We start from the raw sequence: 17,722 nt of genomic DNA on the forward strand, positions 1-17,722 counted from the left end.
TGTCAGTCAGATCTGAGCAGCAGACATATGGTTCGTCTCCCTATTGTCAGTCAGATCTGAGCAGCAGACATATGGTTCGTCTCTATTGTCAGTCAGATCTGAGCAGCAGACATATGGTTTGTCTCCCTATTGTCAGTCAGATCTGAGCAGCAGACATATGGTTCGTCTCTCTATTGTCAGTCAGACCTGAGCAGCAGACACCAAACATCAGTGACAGAAGAAACACCTAAGTGATTGTCCATCTGGCAGAGCATCTTGGGGATGTTCACGTTCTTCTCGTCCTCCTCTCGGAGCACTGGAGCCATGTTCCATATGACAACCTTCCCAGAGTCCTCTCCTGCAACACATGGCACACAAACACAACTCAGTACGATTGAACTGATCTCCTTATTAAAGTGTAAAACAATGGTGCATAGTGTATTGATTATTATGGTATGCTTGAGAAAATGGTCAAACAGTACTTTACGCTTGTACTGTTTAGTGAGGTGTATTGTTTAAATGTAACCCTAACAGTTATACCGTTATTAGGCTGAATGAAGGACCTTACCCTGGCCACCTGTGGCAAACTTTGTTCCATCAGGATGGATGTCAACAGAAAATATTGGTTTCCCTGAGAAGCAGACGTGATTTAAATTGTATTAACAAGCATGTCATCAAAATGCTGTAGATAGCTAAAATGCCTGATTCATAACACCAGGGGGGTATTCATTACGCAGATTAATAAATAGTAATAAATACAGCCCAGCTGTAGATACGATCTCAAATGAATACTGCAGCCTGCATTGGGTGTTTTGCAACAACTGCTATCTACTTACTGTTTTGTGGAATATGCTTACAAGCTAACCTTAACAAATAAAAACAGATAGCTAACTAGCTAACATTAGCGCCTTAGCGCATGGCTCATTCAAGAGAGCGTTGTGCCTTGCCCTTTGTAGCTATAGTTCACAAAGGAATGAGTAACGTCAGCTAGCTAACCCCCCCCAAACAACAACAGAAGCGCAACTTGTCTTGGGTCAAGATTCGGTCAACTATTATTATTCATTCCAGCACAACCGCGATTCAAATGCTTACCATTGTGACTGACCCAACTTGGTTTCAATAGCTTCATTTCAAGTGCGTTGGCTTTGAATTAAAATATTTTGAGCTAATCGTGATTTCTCCACGTCTCTTGCGTTTAGTTAGATATCCTTGGATCTGAAGTACCCCTCCTTTTGTGTCAAAGTCCGTCCGTTACTTTAATTGAACTCCATTTCTCTTGCTACCCTCTGGCACATCTCGCATTCTCCCCAATCTCCAAGCAGAAACAGTTCAGCGTCTCGTCGGCAACACTAAAAAAGTACTTCCGGGTCACAGACATTTTCTAAATAAAAGTCTTCCACGTAATAGTAGAAAAGTGTCCTAAACATGATGTATGTATCTAAACAATGCTTCATATTTAAGTGACATTCGCATTACATTTGGGTTTTAAAACATATTCCAAAGCAAATTACTTCATTACAATTCATTACATAAAACACGATTATTCTAGTGCTAGATCAGTAGGGTCTGTAGAATATTATTAAATACAGAAATCATCACAGAAATAATTTTGGGTTGAATTTTCCTTTAAGCTCCAGCCATTTCTCAATGTGCTCCACCTCATAATATTATTTATCTTATATAAATGTAATTAAAAAAATACAAAGATCATCCCATTTCCCGCAGGAGGCCTTTTGGTAGGCCGTCATTGTAAATACGAATTTGTTCTTAACTGACTTGCCTAGTTAAATAAAGGTTAAATAAAAAAATACAGCATTCTCCTTTTTTTCAGATGTAGTTATAATTTTGTAACATCATTTTTAAATTATGTAATTTGCAAAGCTACAAAAAAATTTGATTTTATGTCGTATGCATAGCGTTTTACGGCAGACTTTTATTTTAAAGGCAAAACCATAAAACCGGGACGGTAATGCTGCTGTCGTGATGCTAATAAGAAACAGACACCATAAAAGCAGCGGCAGCAACAAAGGAAGTGTTCCACCTTTCCAGTAGATCGTCTGGAAACATGTCCCGCAAGGCGTCTATTCCGCAGATTCATCCCACTGGATGTGCATTTAATTACTAATTTGAAAAGAGAAAGCTACTGCCTATTGTGAAATAGCACATACAGATTAAGACCGTGATATGGAAAAGGAAAGTAGCGCTAAAGGAAATAACTAGCTAATAGCTTTCCCAAGTAGCTAGTGTAAAATATTGTAAAAGTGTGCCGCGCTGTCTTTTATTTTGAAAAACCATGGCAAACGTCTTCGTCTGGCAAACCAAACAAAGGGCCTGTCTGTTGAACCTCTTAACTAATTAAAGTATCACTTATTTTCTTTATATGATCGGAATATAACCACCGAAATTATAATTTAAAAAAGTGACTGGAGAGGTTTTTCAGCTGTTGCACTTTGTATGGGTAGATGTATGGCTATGTAGCCCAGCAAATTTGTAAGGAAGCAAGCTACTAACTAGATAGCTAGGTATTGATTGGCCAGAGCCTTCTATTTACAGCTAACTAAATGTCGATATTATACACATTTTTGTTAAACAATGCCACTTAATATGTTTACATACCCTACATTACTCATCTCATATGTATATACTGTACTCTATACCATCTACTGAATCTTGCCATCTTTATGTAATAAATGTATCACTAGCCACTTTAAACTATGCCACTTTTATGTTTACATACTCTACATTACTCATCTCATATGTATATACTGTACTCTATACCATCTACTGCCTATGCCGTTCTGTACCATCACTCATTCATATATTTTTATGTGCATATTCTTCATCCCATTACACTTGTGTGTATAAGGTAGTTGTTGTGGAATTGTTAGGTTAGATTACTCGTTGGTTATTACTGCATTGTCGGAACTAGAAGCACAAGCATTTCGCTACACTCGCATTAACATCTGCTAACCATGTGTATGTGACAAATAAAATTTGATTTGATTTTGTTGTGGTTCATTTTGACCTGGAGGCTTTCATCTGTATAGATATTGGCACAGGTCCAAAATAAACAAGTGTCTTTGATGTATTTTGTTTTGACTGGTTCTGGTTGCACTTTTATAATGATGTTTGTGTGAAAAGGAGCTTTCCAAAGCTTCTCCTTCTCAGTGTGAGAGCAGCAGATCTCTGACATAGACACTCATAATGAGCTCCAAACAGAAAATGCTTGTTTGTGAGAAAGGAAATATGTTTAACAAATGGTTCTTAAATATAGTTTTTGAAATCAAATGTTCTTGTATTTCTTCTTTTTTAAAGGTCTGACAAGACAAAATAAAGTTTGGGCTGTTTTTACTTGATTCTTTGACTGTCTTGAATGTGTTTAAACTGGTCGGGTCGATCTGACCCATACCACAATGGACGTCGTTTTTTTTCAGCAAAGCACAAGGGTTAAACAAACTATTAAACTATATATTTACATAAACTTGTGCAGAGTGATTTAAGTGTGATACTTGTTTGTCCTTTGAATGTGGACAATAACAAATCTAAACTTGCTTAATAAAGTTCTTAATGGTGTATGTGTACTAGCTAGCTAGGTTAATATTAGACTGTTTTAGGAAGTAGGCTATGTTAGAATTGTTGCAGCTGTAGGCAATGATGTTTACCCACTACGCATCTTCCATAGTTATCATTGATTATCTGAGACAACATAATCAGTTGCCTAGGCCTAGTATTATCAAAGCTATAACTAACATGATAATGGATACTATACATTCAATTAGATTTCATTGTTTCTGCAAGGAATGGGCCCATTGATAAATGACATGCGTGTGTGCCGTAGACCATAGGTTCTCAAACTCGGGTACTGCTGGGGATCTGCACATATTTATTTTCTAGGAAAAAAGAAATATATATTTTTTAATGTAAAACTAAATATAAATATCACTAGCTGCAACAGAATACCTTCGTGGTTACTATTTTTATGTTTCTGTGTGCAGTATGAAGGAAGTTAGAGGTAGTTTCACGAGGCAATGCTGTCGCTGTTTCTGGTTCATCCGACTCTGGGGAAGTAGATAAGTGGCTTCTTTGCCAAAATCTCAAACTATCCCTTTGATATGAACGAAATGATTACTTTAAATGTCAATTATAATTCACCAGATGATAGGACAATACCTGATTTCCTGGGAAATCACAGAGAATAATGCAAGACGACACTTTTTCATGATTGCGTTTTAATGGTCATAAATGTCATTCCAGAAACAGAAGGGAAGAAAAAAATATTGGAAATATAACGGTTTGTCAGCAGGAAGGAACCTCCGTTTTAGAATGTTGGTGGTCCAGAGTCCATGTGGAATGAAATGTACGGCCTAACATGTGGGTTATGTTCATTACCTGGATATGTTAACAAATTGGGACGTTTGATGGTTCATCTATCACACTGGTCAGTTGCATTCATTCAGCAGCTGATGCTTGTAATCAGTAGGAGAAAAAATTTGAGATTTTTAAAACTTATTTGTCTTACTCATGGGTAAACATTTCTACTGAAGCTTTTCACTTTACGGGAGTCAACATTCTCTCAAAATCAGTGCACCATTTACTTGAATACTATACAGTATATTCAATGTCAATCATTCTGTAATACCAACATGTGACTTTAATAATAGTAGAGAAGCTCAATGGTTTGCAACAAATGGGGATGATCAGATGAAGTATTTTTCTATAAAAGGCTCACTGCACTATCTGAATGTAGAATCAATATCCCTTTTAGTCTGCATTAAAGGACAAACATGATAAGCAAAACCATATAAAGGCTTTACAACCATTAGTAAAATGGCCATTCATTTCGTAACAATTATTTTCACAACTTGTCTCAAGAATACTCCATGGTAATCAAAACCAAATTTCTTTCACCGCAATTTTCAGAAACCACATCATAATATTGTCACTTTGTGAATGACCTTGATCTTTGAAAACTCACAGTTAATATCACTGGCCAGCTCTTCACATAACATGAATCCTTTCTCATCCATCTCCTCATATCGAGACAATAATCAATACCATCCACTTCAGTCTTTTCATGCCTCTGATCAAAACCTTTTTATTTCTGTACTGAAATCTACATTCATATTTTAATTTGGTTGAGTAGGCTTTCTTTCTCCTTATAGTGTACTAACATGATACTGTCAAAATTAGGTCTATTCAAAATGGCAGCCTTACAATCAAGTATCTCCTTATAGGCTGCATTTACACAGGCAGCCCAATTCTGATCTTTATCCACTAATTGGTCTTCTGACCAATCAGATCAGCTCTTTCGCAAATAATTGGACAAAATATCTGAATTGGATTGACTATGTAAACACAGCCATAGTGTTACTGGAATCACAACAAAATAAGGTTTCAATAGGTGGGGAATGAACAGAATCAACAATCCCGGTCATGGGATGGGCGGCAGGTAGCCTAGCAGTTAAGAGAGTCGTGCCAGTAACTGGAAAGTTGCTGGTTTGAATCCCAGAGACTGTCGATGTGCCCTAGAGCAACCCTAACCCTAAATTAGGCAACCCTAACCCTAAGTGCTCATGTAAATTGCTCTGGATAAGAGCTAAATAACTCAAATGTAGAAATAGGGAGGTGAAAAAAGGGAGGATCCCACTGTCAAATAAAAACAAAGTTACACAGAAGGAAGCAAGACTAAAACAGAAGCTACATATACCCAACAAAGACCATACAAAAACACATTCACGTTAAGACGCTTCGGAATGATTTCAGCTCGGCAAAACAACTGTCATGGGACCACCTATAAATGCCCATTCCCTCCATCGCATTCAAGACATTCAATTCATATATTATTTTTTATTTATTAAGTTCTGCAATTAAATGTCATGGATACTTATGATACCCCACAACAATAAGAAAATAGGTGTTTTAAATTGGTCCATGAGGTAAAATGTAAAAAAAAAATATTATATATTACACAAAAAGCTTCAGGAGGCTATCAGGAGGTCATTTTAAAGTAAAGAGAAAAACAGCTATGGAACACAAAATGGAGGGTTGCAATGAAAACTCCCTGTAAACCTTTTGTGTAATAAGTGGAATTAACACAAGACCATTGGAAAAGAAAGGCATGATGATCTACTGGTAGAGAGAGCGAGGTGGTGAGCTACCGTCCTTAAACAACACACACACACACACCTCTGTGTGTTTCGGCATCTCACTATCTACCTAAAGAACCACATCATTGAGAAAATATTTACACTTAAGTGAGGACTATCATTGACAGAGAAAACAAAAAAAAGACCAAACATATTGCACAATTCCACATGGCAAAAAAGCAACCAGATGAAATCCCTATATTCTCTATTTGTCTCCTATGTTGCCGTGGGGGGGCGGGGGGGGGGGGCAGTTATGAGCAAGTGTAATTTGTTTTGCCGTCCGCAGAGCAAGGCGCTTACGGTAGAGGGCTTGTGGAGGAAGGAGGAGTCTTGTTAGTGGGAGAATGGTTCTGTCAAGAAGCAACAGCAGCATGAACTCTTGGAGAGAACGCTGCAGAAAGGTCTGTCCAAGGAGTGTAAAGGAATAAGAGCCATGTCCACAGCAACAAAGTCTACGGGGTTCCAGTGGCCATACAGTCCCCAACATTTCCGAATGGATGGAGCCTGGTTGGTGACCATCTGGTCTTCTCTGTGATTGTCTCTGTCGTCATATCCATCCCTCCGATCTTCCAAGCTTTTGAACCACTGGTCTTCCACCCATGCCACCCTTTGCATGTGGTGGCAGTGTCTTATAAATGGGCAATGATGTTGAACTGCAGATGAGAAATAAAGTAAGGTGCCCTTTTCTCAACGGCAGGAGGGTTGGCAGACCTCTCTAAGGTGGGGGGGGAAACCCTCAAGGACCCAATATGGGCCCCGTCCAGTAAGTCTTAGAAGAGGGCTTTGCTGCCTTGGTTCTCAAACTCGGACCAGGCGTCGTTGAGCTCCATGAAGATCAGTGTAGCGTAATCTTCGTAGGGCTTTCCGGCGGCCTGCAAGGAACGAGTTTCAAGTGCGGTTAGCGTTCACAGATCAAGAACTTGCCATTGCTTTCAAGCCCACAATACTAAACTTTAATCCCAGCCATTCATCTACAGCAATCAGTCTTCAGCCGTACACAAAGAGCATGCATTCACCACAGGGTGAGTTGAGGCAATTGTGACTAACCGATAGACCTATTTAATTGTGTGTAAAATCACATTGATGTTACCTTATCTGGGTGCACCACCAGCGCAGCTTTCCTGTAGTACCTCTTAACCTGGTCTGGAGTGACTAGGTCTGCAATGTTTACGGGCTTCCAGCGCGTCTCGCCCTCCCACAGGACTGTATGAAGCGTGGAGAGGAGGGACCGGATGTTCCTCTCCTTCCCCTCAATCCAATCCAGGATCTTGGTTTGGAACAAGGATCACAAACCACAATCACTCAGAACAGGTTCAAAGATTTAAAACTCGACTAGAAATATACACGCATAGAATGAACTATCTCCCAGTGTAGAGATACATACACCAAGGGACAGTTTCCCAGACGAGGACTGAGTCTACTCCTGGGCTGTATTCATTGGTGCACTCTGTAGCAAAGCACTTTGAAAATTGAAAACTTTTTCAATTAAATCAATCATTTATTACTGGACAAATGTAGGTAGGTCCCTCCACGTCTTGTTTGCTTCCGTTTACTTCCTAGTGAATACACCCCTGGACTGAAAAGCATTAGAAATGGAGAATCTCAGTCTTGGCCAAGGCAATCTGTGTCCAAGAAGGAGGCCCTTTTGTATATTTGGGAGGAGGCATGCTGGTGCTACCTGCAGTTTGAGGGGGTCCATGTTCTTTGAGAGCTCCTGTTTCCTCATCTCTGCGATGGTCCTGGGTCCACTCTTGTCAAATAGCTTGGAGGCAAAACCCTGAGTGGAGAGCAGGTCTTCAAAGTCGTCCTCTTTGACTTTGGGTTTTGGACCTGGAACATATAGTCACAGAGCAAAGATCCTCAATTAGACGGGGAAAGAAAGAGCAGAGACCGGGTTTTCTACACAGAGGCTGTCACTAATTAGACATGCTCAGATAGTGATGTGATTGGTTGTCTCACCAAATCCTGGGCCCCTGACGCCTCTCTCCTCTCGGCCCCCGATCACACTGAAGTTAAGGTTGTAGTTGGGCTTGGCTGGCTGGGGAGCAGGCTTGGGTGGCTGGGCTTTGGGGGCGGCAGCACTGGGGGCCATCCAAGGCTTGCTTTGGCCAGCGGAGGGCCGGCCAGACTGCTGCCACGGCTGCCCAGCACTCTTGGTGGAGGCCCCACTCTTAGGGTTGAAGCCTGGGCCTGAGAAACTGACACTGGAGGAACCTGGAAATAAAATATTTATATACATGAGATGATAACTGATTTACAGCCCATGGATAGTACAGCCCACTGTCTAAGTGTAACATGGTACCAGGAGTCACTGGCGTCTGTTTTACCTGGAAGCGTAGGACCCAGTTTTCCCAAGTCTGCAAACGGGTCGAAGCTCTGAGACTTTGCTTTGGAGAAGGAAGACACTCCGGGAGCTGGAATTCCAAGAGGGAAAAAAACTCAGTGCATATCTGCTAGAGTTGTTACGGTGTTAAATCCTAGATTAACAGCCCCAGTAGCTACTACCTACCTGGGAAGGCTGGCTTATGGGAGGAGGCGGCGGCCATGCTCCCACTCGATGCCCAGCTGTCCCACCCGCCAAGCAGGTCTGGTTGGCTGGCGGACGAAGTCATCTTAGGGGGATTGTTGGTCAGCTTGTCTGTCGAGAGAGAACATTGAATGAATGGAAGTGGACATGGGAGTTGTAGTTCTATTCTTATACATATTACTGGTGTCTTACTGAGGTTGAAAAGGCTGGAGTTGGAGGTGGGCGGGGGGTTAGTGTTGGTGTCGGAGCTCAGCAGGTCCCCAAACAGGTCGGGTCCGGACTGACTGGATGAAGATCCCATCCCGAACAGGTCAAACAGGTCATTTACTGCTGTGGGACAGAAATAGCCAGGAATACGTGTCAGAGGGGATCGCCTGCATGAAAACGATACAAATAGTAATATGCTACCACTTCTACTGACACCAAGGCAGAAAGGGGACACATCGATAAGACGCTTACGTTTTGGGGTGGCCGAGTCTGGTGGTGCAGCAGGGTTACTGAAGAAGAGGTCCTCCTGGGCACCTCCGTCCTCAATCAGGTTGTTGGAGCTGCCCTGCTGAGCGTTGCTGCTGGGCGTGGAGGCAAACAGGTCGTTGAGAAGGTCACTGTTACTAGACGAGGCCTTCATGCCGCCTGCTGCCGTGGAGGGTTGTGGGGGGGCGGTGGAGCTGAGGTCGGAGGTGAGACCCAGCAGGTCAGCCGTGTCGCTGGGCCCCGGGGACTCCCGGGGTGTGGCGGCAGCCTGGAACTCAGCGTTGAACAGGGACTCGCTAGGCTCCCTGGAGAGGGGTTCGCCGGCCAGGCCGGAGTAGGACTCCTCGTCCACGGAGGCGTCACTGAGCTCGTCCTGGTCGTCAATGGTGCCTCCCAGGCTGTCCGAAGCGTCCGCTCCATGTCCACTCCCATCTACGTGACAAAGACTCGTCAAAAAAGGCTTAGGGCAGGAGTATTATAATCTGGACCCAGAACCTTCCACTGCTGATTGTCATTCTCCTCATATCAAGGACTGATTTAGACATGGGAGACCAGGTGGGGACAAATAATTATCAGGTAGAACAGAAAACCAGCAGTACTCCAGACCCAGATTTGACCCCTGGTTTAGGGCAATGGCAGCTTTCAAGTATTTTCAATACAATCAACCAGCTAACATGCAGTTGGCCCTTGCAAATGTAATCAAAATAACAATTTTTAGCAATAGTTTATGCACTAGAAAGTGTGCTCGTCGACAGGAGACATACCATCCCAATCCAAAGTCTGGAAGAAGTTGTTGGCATTGGTATCGGTGCTCTGGTGAGATTCTGCTTCCATGGTGGAGCTATCAGGAGTCTGTTCCAACGGAGGCGACGCGGTGTCGTAGAAAGAACCGGAGAAAGAGCCCGGTTGCCGGGGAAGCTCTGGTTTGCCTATGGGGGAGGGACAGAACATGAGTTAGGTACCTCGAGGGCCACATCGGTACTTCGAAATTCAACAGAGGACTACACAGATTATTTTTTGGACTGACAAGACAGCCGTGAAACCCACCAAACTTGGTGAGGATCTCCTGCTGCTCGTCCCGGCTGGAGAAAAGGATCTTGGGGTTGAGGCCCTTTGTGGCAAAGTTGTCCCAGGGTGGAGTCTTGTTACTCGGCCTGTCGCAGGGATCCACCTCCATATCCAGGTGGACCTGGAAGAGGTCCGGGTATTTCTCCTGGATGTCAGTGGCGTCCAGGTCATACCTGTTGGAGGAAGAACGACGACGGACAGTTATCTAGTCAATTAGAGGTCAAGTCAATTGATTTAAAAGTGTCCTGGGCTATCGTCACACACATGCACCTGCCTGGACTGAGGGTAGTGGCTTAGATTCTATGGATGGTGGTACCTACTTTGCAAACTTGACCGTGGTGGCGTTCTGGGGCACAAACCCTGTGTGAAACTGAATCTGGAACATCTTCATGGAAGCCATCTAGTCAACATACACACAGCAAGACACCCACGTGACTTCATAGTAGCAGAGAAACACCCCTTTGGTCGGGTTCCAGGCTGACTACACGGCAGACGCGCGTGCCAGATCTCACAACACCTGGATAGGTGTTTAACATATCAGCTAACTGCATCGTATGATATAGCAATCTGATGCTTGATGGCGCAGTCCAGGATGTGGCACACCATTGTTCGATACAATGCAACGTCTGCAATGTAGTCGGCCTGGAACGCAACGTTTATCTCTGGATCAACTCAAGTACAACAGGCCTCATTGGATAAGCTCGTTTTCATTACATTATAAAAAGTCTGATTAGGGCATTTAACTATGATGTATGGACGCATGTCCTTAGGACCGTCACTGAATTTAACCGAATTGCACGAACAAACTTCAATGAATGCAAACTAACTCTGGGTCCGTCCCTGCTGTGGCCCCTACCTTGGCCTGAAGGCGGCCCCCCAGGGTTGAGCGGGCATGGAAGATGACCACCAGCACATCCCCCTGCACCGTCACGTTCAAGGGGATCTCAGCCCGTCCATCCTCCAGCTTAAAGTCCCTGCAGAGAGAAAGGGCGAGAGAGAGAAATGTCAATAACACACTATGGACCCTGGTCAAAAGTAGTGCACTAAATAGGGAATAGGGTGTCATTTGGGACCAATCAAATTAAGTCCTGCATCATGTGACCTACTTCATCTTGTCGTACTCCCCGGAGGTGGTGGCCACGCGCTCGTCTCCCACGTACACCTCGCAGAAGGGCCGGCAGCCACTCTTCTGCTTGTTGAAGAGAGGCACAGGCGTCATGGTGATGGAGCGGATGAGGATGGGTCTGCTGTGCGGGGTGATGGGCTCGTCAGCCATCATGTCACACATGTACTCCATGTACCTGCAGCGGGGGCCAATCAAGTCAGCAGCAGCGTGTCAACAGGAGCCAATCAAACAATCCTTCACCGGCCCGACGACCAATCAAAAGCGTGCACACGTCTGCACTGAACATCTCAACACATTTGAACCCTGAACTGGGCGTCACAGAATCTCTGCCCGATTCAAGATCATAGTAAATAAAATAAAAAGTAGCCTAGTTTGAGTCAGAACGGCCCATAGGGCAGGAGACAATATTCTGTAAAGCATCCGCATACCTAGGTTCAGTTTGCTCCTAGCAGAACTGGGCTAGGCGAAGTGCAAGTCTTGTGTTTACGCCGCTGCTACTCTCTGTTATTATCTATGCATAGTCACTTTTAATAACTCTACCTACATGTACATATTACCTCAATTACCTCGACTAACCGGTGCCCCCGCATCAGTACCCCCTGTATATAGTCTCGCTATTGTTATTTTACCGCTGCTCTTTAATGTCTTGTTCCTTTTATTTCTTATTCTTATTTTTTTAAACTACATTGTTGATTAAGGGCTTGTAAGTAAGCATTTCACTTAGGTCTACACCTGTTGTATTCGGCGCATGTGACTAATAAAATTTGATTTGTCTCTCATACTCCCTTAAAGAGCTTTGCTTAGAAAACAAGAAAGAAGCGGTAATATTACTGTTGTTTGTCTCTCTTGAGCCACCGTAGCAACATAGCCAAAAGCACTTCTTCAAAATAGTCTGAATTCATCAAATCAAAATGTTTATTTGTCACATACACCAAATACAACAGGTGTAGACCTTAGTGAAATGCTTACTTACAAGCCCTTAACCAACAATACTTTAAAAAAGTTAAATATAGAAAATTAAAGTAACAAATAATTAAAGAGCAGCAGTAAAATAACAATAGCGAGGCTATATACAGGGGGTACCAGGAGAAAATTGACTTAAGGCTGGATGACTTGACCAGGAGCACCTACCTCTTGTGGGAAGGAGAGATCCCCGGGGGACAACGTTTCATACTGAACATGTACACGGCCGCCTCAGCCGTGGTGAAGAGGCGGCAGAAACACAGGAAGGAGCACACCGCCACAGCCGAGGCCGCCCGCCCGTCCTACAAGCACACAAGACAAGGGGGATCATAGGGGACTAAGAGTACAAGTTCTCGGGTTGGTCTGCATTTCAGACAGACTACCAATTACGTGAGGAAAATGGTGATTTAAAAAAGGTATATAATGCCACCAAGTTATGGTGAGTACTTTGTGTGTCCCAGTGCAGTGTAAGTGAGTGTAAGGGTGTATGTGCTCACCAGGCAGTGGACTACAGCGATGTTCCTCTGGTCCTGTTTCAGCCACAGGTGCATGTTCTTACAGAGGATGTAGAGGCTCCTCAGGTTGGGTGCCCGCCGGGCCTGCCAGCCACACTCCGACACCTACGGTAGAACAAGGACGAGCTTTTAGGAAGTCTATTTTCAAATAGGTGTCTGTCTAATGACTATACCTAATACTGAACTTTAACTTTGACAGATTGCAAAATTCGCTCAAATAAATCAGGGACGCACAAACCAGCGCACCAGTAGAATCGTTCCACAAAACCCTCCTTTCTTTACCTAATAGTAAATAAATAGTAAATATTGGTCATATTCTGTCTGGTGGTGGGCTGCCTTACCCTGTTGTGGAAGCGGGTGGGTCTGTAAGAGCGCTTGGTCAGGTTGTAGACGGCGTAGTGTCCTGCGTGACGGCCATCCAGGAAGAGACGCACATCCTCCATGTTGTTCTTAATGGCAGACTCCACTCCCTCCGCCGGGAAGGACATGACTGAGCGTACACACACACGTTACACAAGAGAACAGAGTAAACCATCACATTACTTCACTTAGCCTTTTGAAAACACTACAGATGGATGAGCTTCAATTCTGCTCAGAGACATAGAACCATGAGCATTATTTTTATTTTGTCATAATCAAGGACAAGCCACAAAGCAACACAGTTTAGAAGGTGATCAAAGACAATAAAAATCAATAATATAGTTTACAATGAGTAGTCTGGTCCCAGATCTATTTGGGCTATCATGTCAACTCCTTGTTATACCAAACAAGACAACACAAAACTGATCTAGGAAAAGGCTAGAATGAGGGTACATACCTGCTATTCTAGAGGTGATGTAGGAGATATCCAGGTCTCCCTTTGTGTAACTGTGAGGAGAAACACACAATGGGTACAATTCAGATCTGTTGTTACAAACGAAGAGGACACTTGGTTCCCGGACAACACTGAACAAAGGCCAGGAACAACAACAAAAAAATGGACAATCTAGTTGCCAAATTTCAAAAGGGTATTCTGGTTGTATCCCAATATCTCCTCCTTCCTCCTGTAGTGTGCACTCATTGACTACTTCCAATAAATAAAAAAAAAGGGTTGGATTGGCATAGGGAGTTTGCATACATCAGTCATTTACCTGTGAACAAGTGCACACTTCGAGAGAGAGAGAGAGGAGAGACAATTGGGATACACACCGACTATATTTAGTTGTGTGTAGAAGCATTTCACTGCAATGGCACATTTTATCTCACTATCATCGCACATTGTCAATGACAGACTTAAAAAAAACTAGATTAAAATACTGTACTTATTCCACCGCAAATCTACAGTCTAAACCGAAGAAAACTAGTAGGATCTATGGGATTAAAAAGAAGAGCAACAGATGTAGGCGAGTTAGAAAAATGAACGTTGGTGAGATGTTGGTTTTTAGTAGGAATTCAAACCATGTTTCAACTCAAACCCCATATTCACCTTATGCTGCTAACATGGGATTATGGACACAGCAGCGTGAATATGTTGCAGACTACGGCCACAGGCGCACACACACACACAGGACATGAGGCGGGTACAAAGAGGGCGTGTAGTATCCCATATTTACCTGGGGCTACAGGAAGGAGTTTATAGGACCATGAGTTGTGGTAGAGGCAGAGCTCATAAAACAAAATCAGAAAAACACAAAACAGAACTAAAATGGGCAAACCAATGAATCAAAACAGGATGATTGGACAAGGGTGGGGTGAGTTATCAGATCCTAGAGAGAATGGTGTGTGTGAGTGTGTGGGTGTGTGTGTGTGGAGCTTGCATGGGCAGAGATATTTGCGACAATGCAGAAAGGGAGACAGTCTTTCTGAGCAGTGTGTGTGTGTGTGTCAGGTTTTCAGTTACGGAAATGTGGCGCCAGACATTTGACCGGCAACGTTTTAATTTACCGGATATTTGAGAAATTTACCGGACCCATATTCATTGGGTGCGTAACCTGATTAGGGCGTCCACCCACGGTGCTCAGAATGACAGAAATCACATCTAGATTATGGTAATTCATATTAACAGAAAATGCAAGTCGACAACGTGCGGTCCTTCTTACCTAATTACAACGTGCGGTCCTTCTTACCTAATTACAACGTGCGGTCCTTCTTACCTAATTACAACGTGCGGTCCTTCTTACCTAATTACAACGTGCGGTCCTTCTTACCTAATTACAACGTGCGGTCCTTCTTACCTAATTACAACGTGCGGTCCTTCTTACCTAATTACAACGTGCGGTCCTTCTTACCTAATTACAACGTGCGGTCCTTCTTACCTAATTACAACGTGCGGTCCTTCTTACCTAATTACAACGTGCGGTCCTTCTTACCTAATTACAACGTGCGGTCCTTCTTACCTAATTACAACGTGCGGTCCTTCTTACCTAATTACAACGTGCGGTCCTTCTTACCTAATTACAACGTGCGGTCCTTCTTACCTAATTACAACGTGCGGTCCTTCTTACCTAATTACAACGTGCGGTCCTTCTTACCTAATTACAACGTGCGGTCCTTCTTACCTAATTACAACGTGCGGTCCTTACATTTACATTTAAGTCATTTAGCAGACGCTCTTATCCAGAGCGACTTACAAATTGGTGCATTCACCTTATGACATCCAGTGGAACAGCCACTTTACAATAGTGCATCTAAATCTTTTAAGGGGGGGGGGGGGGGGGGGGGTCAGAAGGATTGCTTTATCCTATCCTAGGTATTCCTTAAAGAGGTGGGGTTTCAGGTGTCTCCGGAAGGTGGTGATTGACTCCGCTGTCCTGGCGTCGTGAGGGAGTTTGTTCCACCATTGGGGTGCCAGAGCAGCGAACAGTTTTGACTGGGCTGAGCGGGAACTGTACTTCCTCAGTGGTAGGGAGGCGAGCAGGCCAGAGGTGGATGAACGCAGTGCCCTTGTTTGGGTGTAGGGCCTGATCAGAGCCTGAAGGTACTGAGGTGCCGTTCCCCTCACAGCTCCGTAGGCAAGCACCATGGTCTTGTAGCGGATGCGAGCTTCAACTGGAAGCCAGTGGAGAGAGCGGAGGAGCGGGGTGACGTGAGAGAACTTGGGAAGGTTGAACACCAGACGGGCTGCGGCGTTCTGGATGAGTTGTAGGGGTTTAATGGCACAGGCAGGGAGCCCAGCCAACAGCGAGTTGCAGTAATCCAGACGGGAGATGACAAGTGCCTGGATTAGGACCTGCGCCGCTTCCTGTGTGAGGCAGGGTCGTACTCTGCGGATGTTGTAGAGCATGAACCTAGGTCCTTCTAGGTCCTTCTTACCTAATTACAACGTGCGGTCCTTCTTACCTAATTACAACGTGCGGTCCTTCTTACCTAATTACAACGTGCGGTCCTTCTTACCTAATTACAACGTGCGGTCCTTCTTACCTAATTACAACGTGCTGTCCTTCTTACCTAATTACAACGTGCTGTCCTTCTTACCCAATTACAACGTGCTGTCCTTCTTACCCAATTACAACGTGCGGTCCTTCTTACCCAATTACAACGTGCGGTCCTTCTTACCCAATTACAACGTGCGGTCCTTCTTACCTAATTACAACGTGCGGTCCTTCTTACCTAATTACAACGTGCGGTCCTTCTTACCTAATTACAACGTGCGGTCCTTCTTACCTAATTACAACGTGCGGTCCTTCTTACCTAATTACAACGTGCGGTCCTTCTTACCTAATTACAACGTGCGGTCCTTCTTACCTAATTACAACGTGCGGTCCTTCTTACCTAATTACAACGTGCGGTCCTTCTTACCTAATTACAACGTGCGGTCCTTCTTACCTAATTACAACGTGCTGTCCTTCTTACCCAATTACAACGTGCTGTCCTTCTTACCTAATTACAACGTGCGGTCCTTCTTACCTAATTACAACGTGCGGTCCTTCTTACCTAATTACAACGTGCGGTCCTTCTTACCTAATTACAACGTGCGGTCCTTCTTACCTAATTACAACGTGCGGTCCTTCTTACCTAATTACAACGTGCGGTCCTTCTTACCTAATTACAACGTGCGGTCCTTCTTACCTAATTACAACGTGCGGTCCTTCTTACCTAATTACAACGTGCGGTCCTTCTTACCTAATTACAACGTGCACTTTGAAGATGTTAGAATAACGGTCCATGTTTACTTTTCCTCAGACAACAAGACGAGTAACGAACAGCTGAATCACTATCTCTCATCACTATCCCCCATCATTCTTAAATGGAAGAAGTTTGGAACCAACAAGACCCTTCCTGGAGCTGGCCGACCGGCCAAACTGAGCAATCGGGGGAGAAGGGCATTGGTCAGGGAGGTGACTAAGAACCCAATGGTCACTGACAGAGCTCCAGAGTTCCTCTGTGGAGATGAGAGAACCTTCCAGATGGACAACCATCTCTGCAGCACTCCACCAATCAGGCCTTTATGGTACAGTGGCTAGACAGAAGCCACTCCTCGGCAAAAGGAACAGGACAGCCCGCATGGAGTTTGCCAAAAGGCCCCTAAAGACTCTGGTCTGATGAAACCAAGATTGAACTCTTTGGCCTGAATGCCAAGCCCCACATCTGGAGGAAACCTAGCACCATCCCTACAGTGAAGAATGGTGGCAGCATCATGCTGTGGGGATGTTTTTCAGCGGCAGGGACTGGGGAGAATAGTCAGGATCGAGGCAAAGTACAGAGAGATCTTTGATGAAAACCTCAGACCTCAGACTGGGGCGAAGGTTCACCTTCCAACAGGACAACAACCCCAAGCACACAGCCAAGACAACGCAGAAGTGGCTTTGGGACAAGTGTCTGAATCTCCTTGAGTGGCCCAGCCAGAGCCCGGTCGAACATCTCTGGAGAGACCTGAAAATAACCGTGCATCGACGCTCCCCATCCAACCTGAAAGAGCTTGAGAGGATTTGAGAGGATTTGCAGA

General features: G+C 44.2%; 2 protein-coding genes across 3 annotated transcripts in view; both read right to left on the bottom strand.

The window, feature by feature from the left end:
- The window catches only part of LOC120028456 (protein HIRA), a 40,941-nt gene extending 39,649 nt beyond the window's left edge, over nucleotides 1-1,292 (bottom strand). Inside the window, exons 1-3 of the mRNA XM_038974000.1 lie at nucleotides 1,072-1,292; nucleotides 548-610; nucleotides 227-337 (exon numbers count right to left, since the gene is read on the bottom strand). Of these exons, the coding sequence (XP_038829928.1) occupies nucleotides 227-337; nucleotides 548-610; nucleotides 1,072-1,108 (211 nt within the window). The 5' untranslated portion in view covers nucleotides 1,109-1,292. The remainder of the gene's footprint in view (nucleotides 1-226; nucleotides 338-547; nucleotides 611-1,071) is intronic.
- Nucleotides 1,293-4,535: 3,243 nt separating this feature from the next.
- gak (cyclin G associated kinase) overlaps nucleotides 4,536-17,722 on the bottom strand; it is a 33,582-nt gene continuing 20,395 nt past the window's right edge. Inside the window, exons 12-28 of one of the 2 annotated variants that reach the window (XM_038975679.1) lie at nucleotides 13,616-13,665; nucleotides 13,140-13,288; nucleotides 12,781-12,903; nucleotides 12,452-12,585; nucleotides 11,301-11,495; nucleotides 11,051-11,168; nucleotides 10,515-10,594; nucleotides 10,174-10,367; nucleotides 9,891-10,055; nucleotides 9,112-9,558; nucleotides 8,845-8,979; nucleotides 8,635-8,763; nucleotides 8,453-8,539; nucleotides 8,085-8,339; nucleotides 7,804-7,955; nucleotides 7,216-7,392; nucleotides 4,536-6,997 (exon numbers count right to left, since the gene is read on the bottom strand). In XM_038975679.1, coding sequence (XP_038831607.1) covers nucleotides 6,896-6,997; nucleotides 7,216-7,392; nucleotides 7,804-7,955; nucleotides 8,085-8,339; nucleotides 8,453-8,539; nucleotides 8,635-8,763; nucleotides 8,845-8,979; nucleotides 9,112-9,558; nucleotides 9,891-10,055; nucleotides 10,174-10,367; nucleotides 10,515-10,594; nucleotides 11,051-11,168; nucleotides 11,301-11,495; nucleotides 12,452-12,585; nucleotides 12,781-12,903; nucleotides 13,140-13,288; nucleotides 13,616-13,665 — 2,692 coding nt within the window. In that variant the 3' untranslated portion in view covers nucleotides 4,536-6,895. Of the gene's footprint in view, nucleotides 6,998-7,215; nucleotides 7,393-7,803; nucleotides 7,956-8,084; nucleotides 8,340-8,452; nucleotides 8,540-8,634; nucleotides 8,764-8,844; nucleotides 8,983-9,111; nucleotides 9,559-9,890; nucleotides 10,056-10,173; nucleotides 10,368-10,514; nucleotides 10,595-11,050; nucleotides 11,169-11,300; nucleotides 11,496-12,451; nucleotides 12,586-12,780; nucleotides 12,904-13,139; nucleotides 13,289-13,615; nucleotides 13,666-17,722 lie in introns of both variants that reach the window. The other variant, XM_038974988.1, reaches the window with a different exon arrangement.

Source organism: Salvelinus namaycush, chromosome 1 (assembly GCF_016432855.1).
Source record: "Salvelinus namaycush isolate Seneca chromosome 1, SaNama_1.0, whole genome shotgun sequence".
Taxonomy (NCBI): domain Eukaryota; kingdom Metazoa; phylum Chordata; class Actinopteri; order Salmoniformes; family Salmonidae; genus Salvelinus; species Salvelinus namaycush.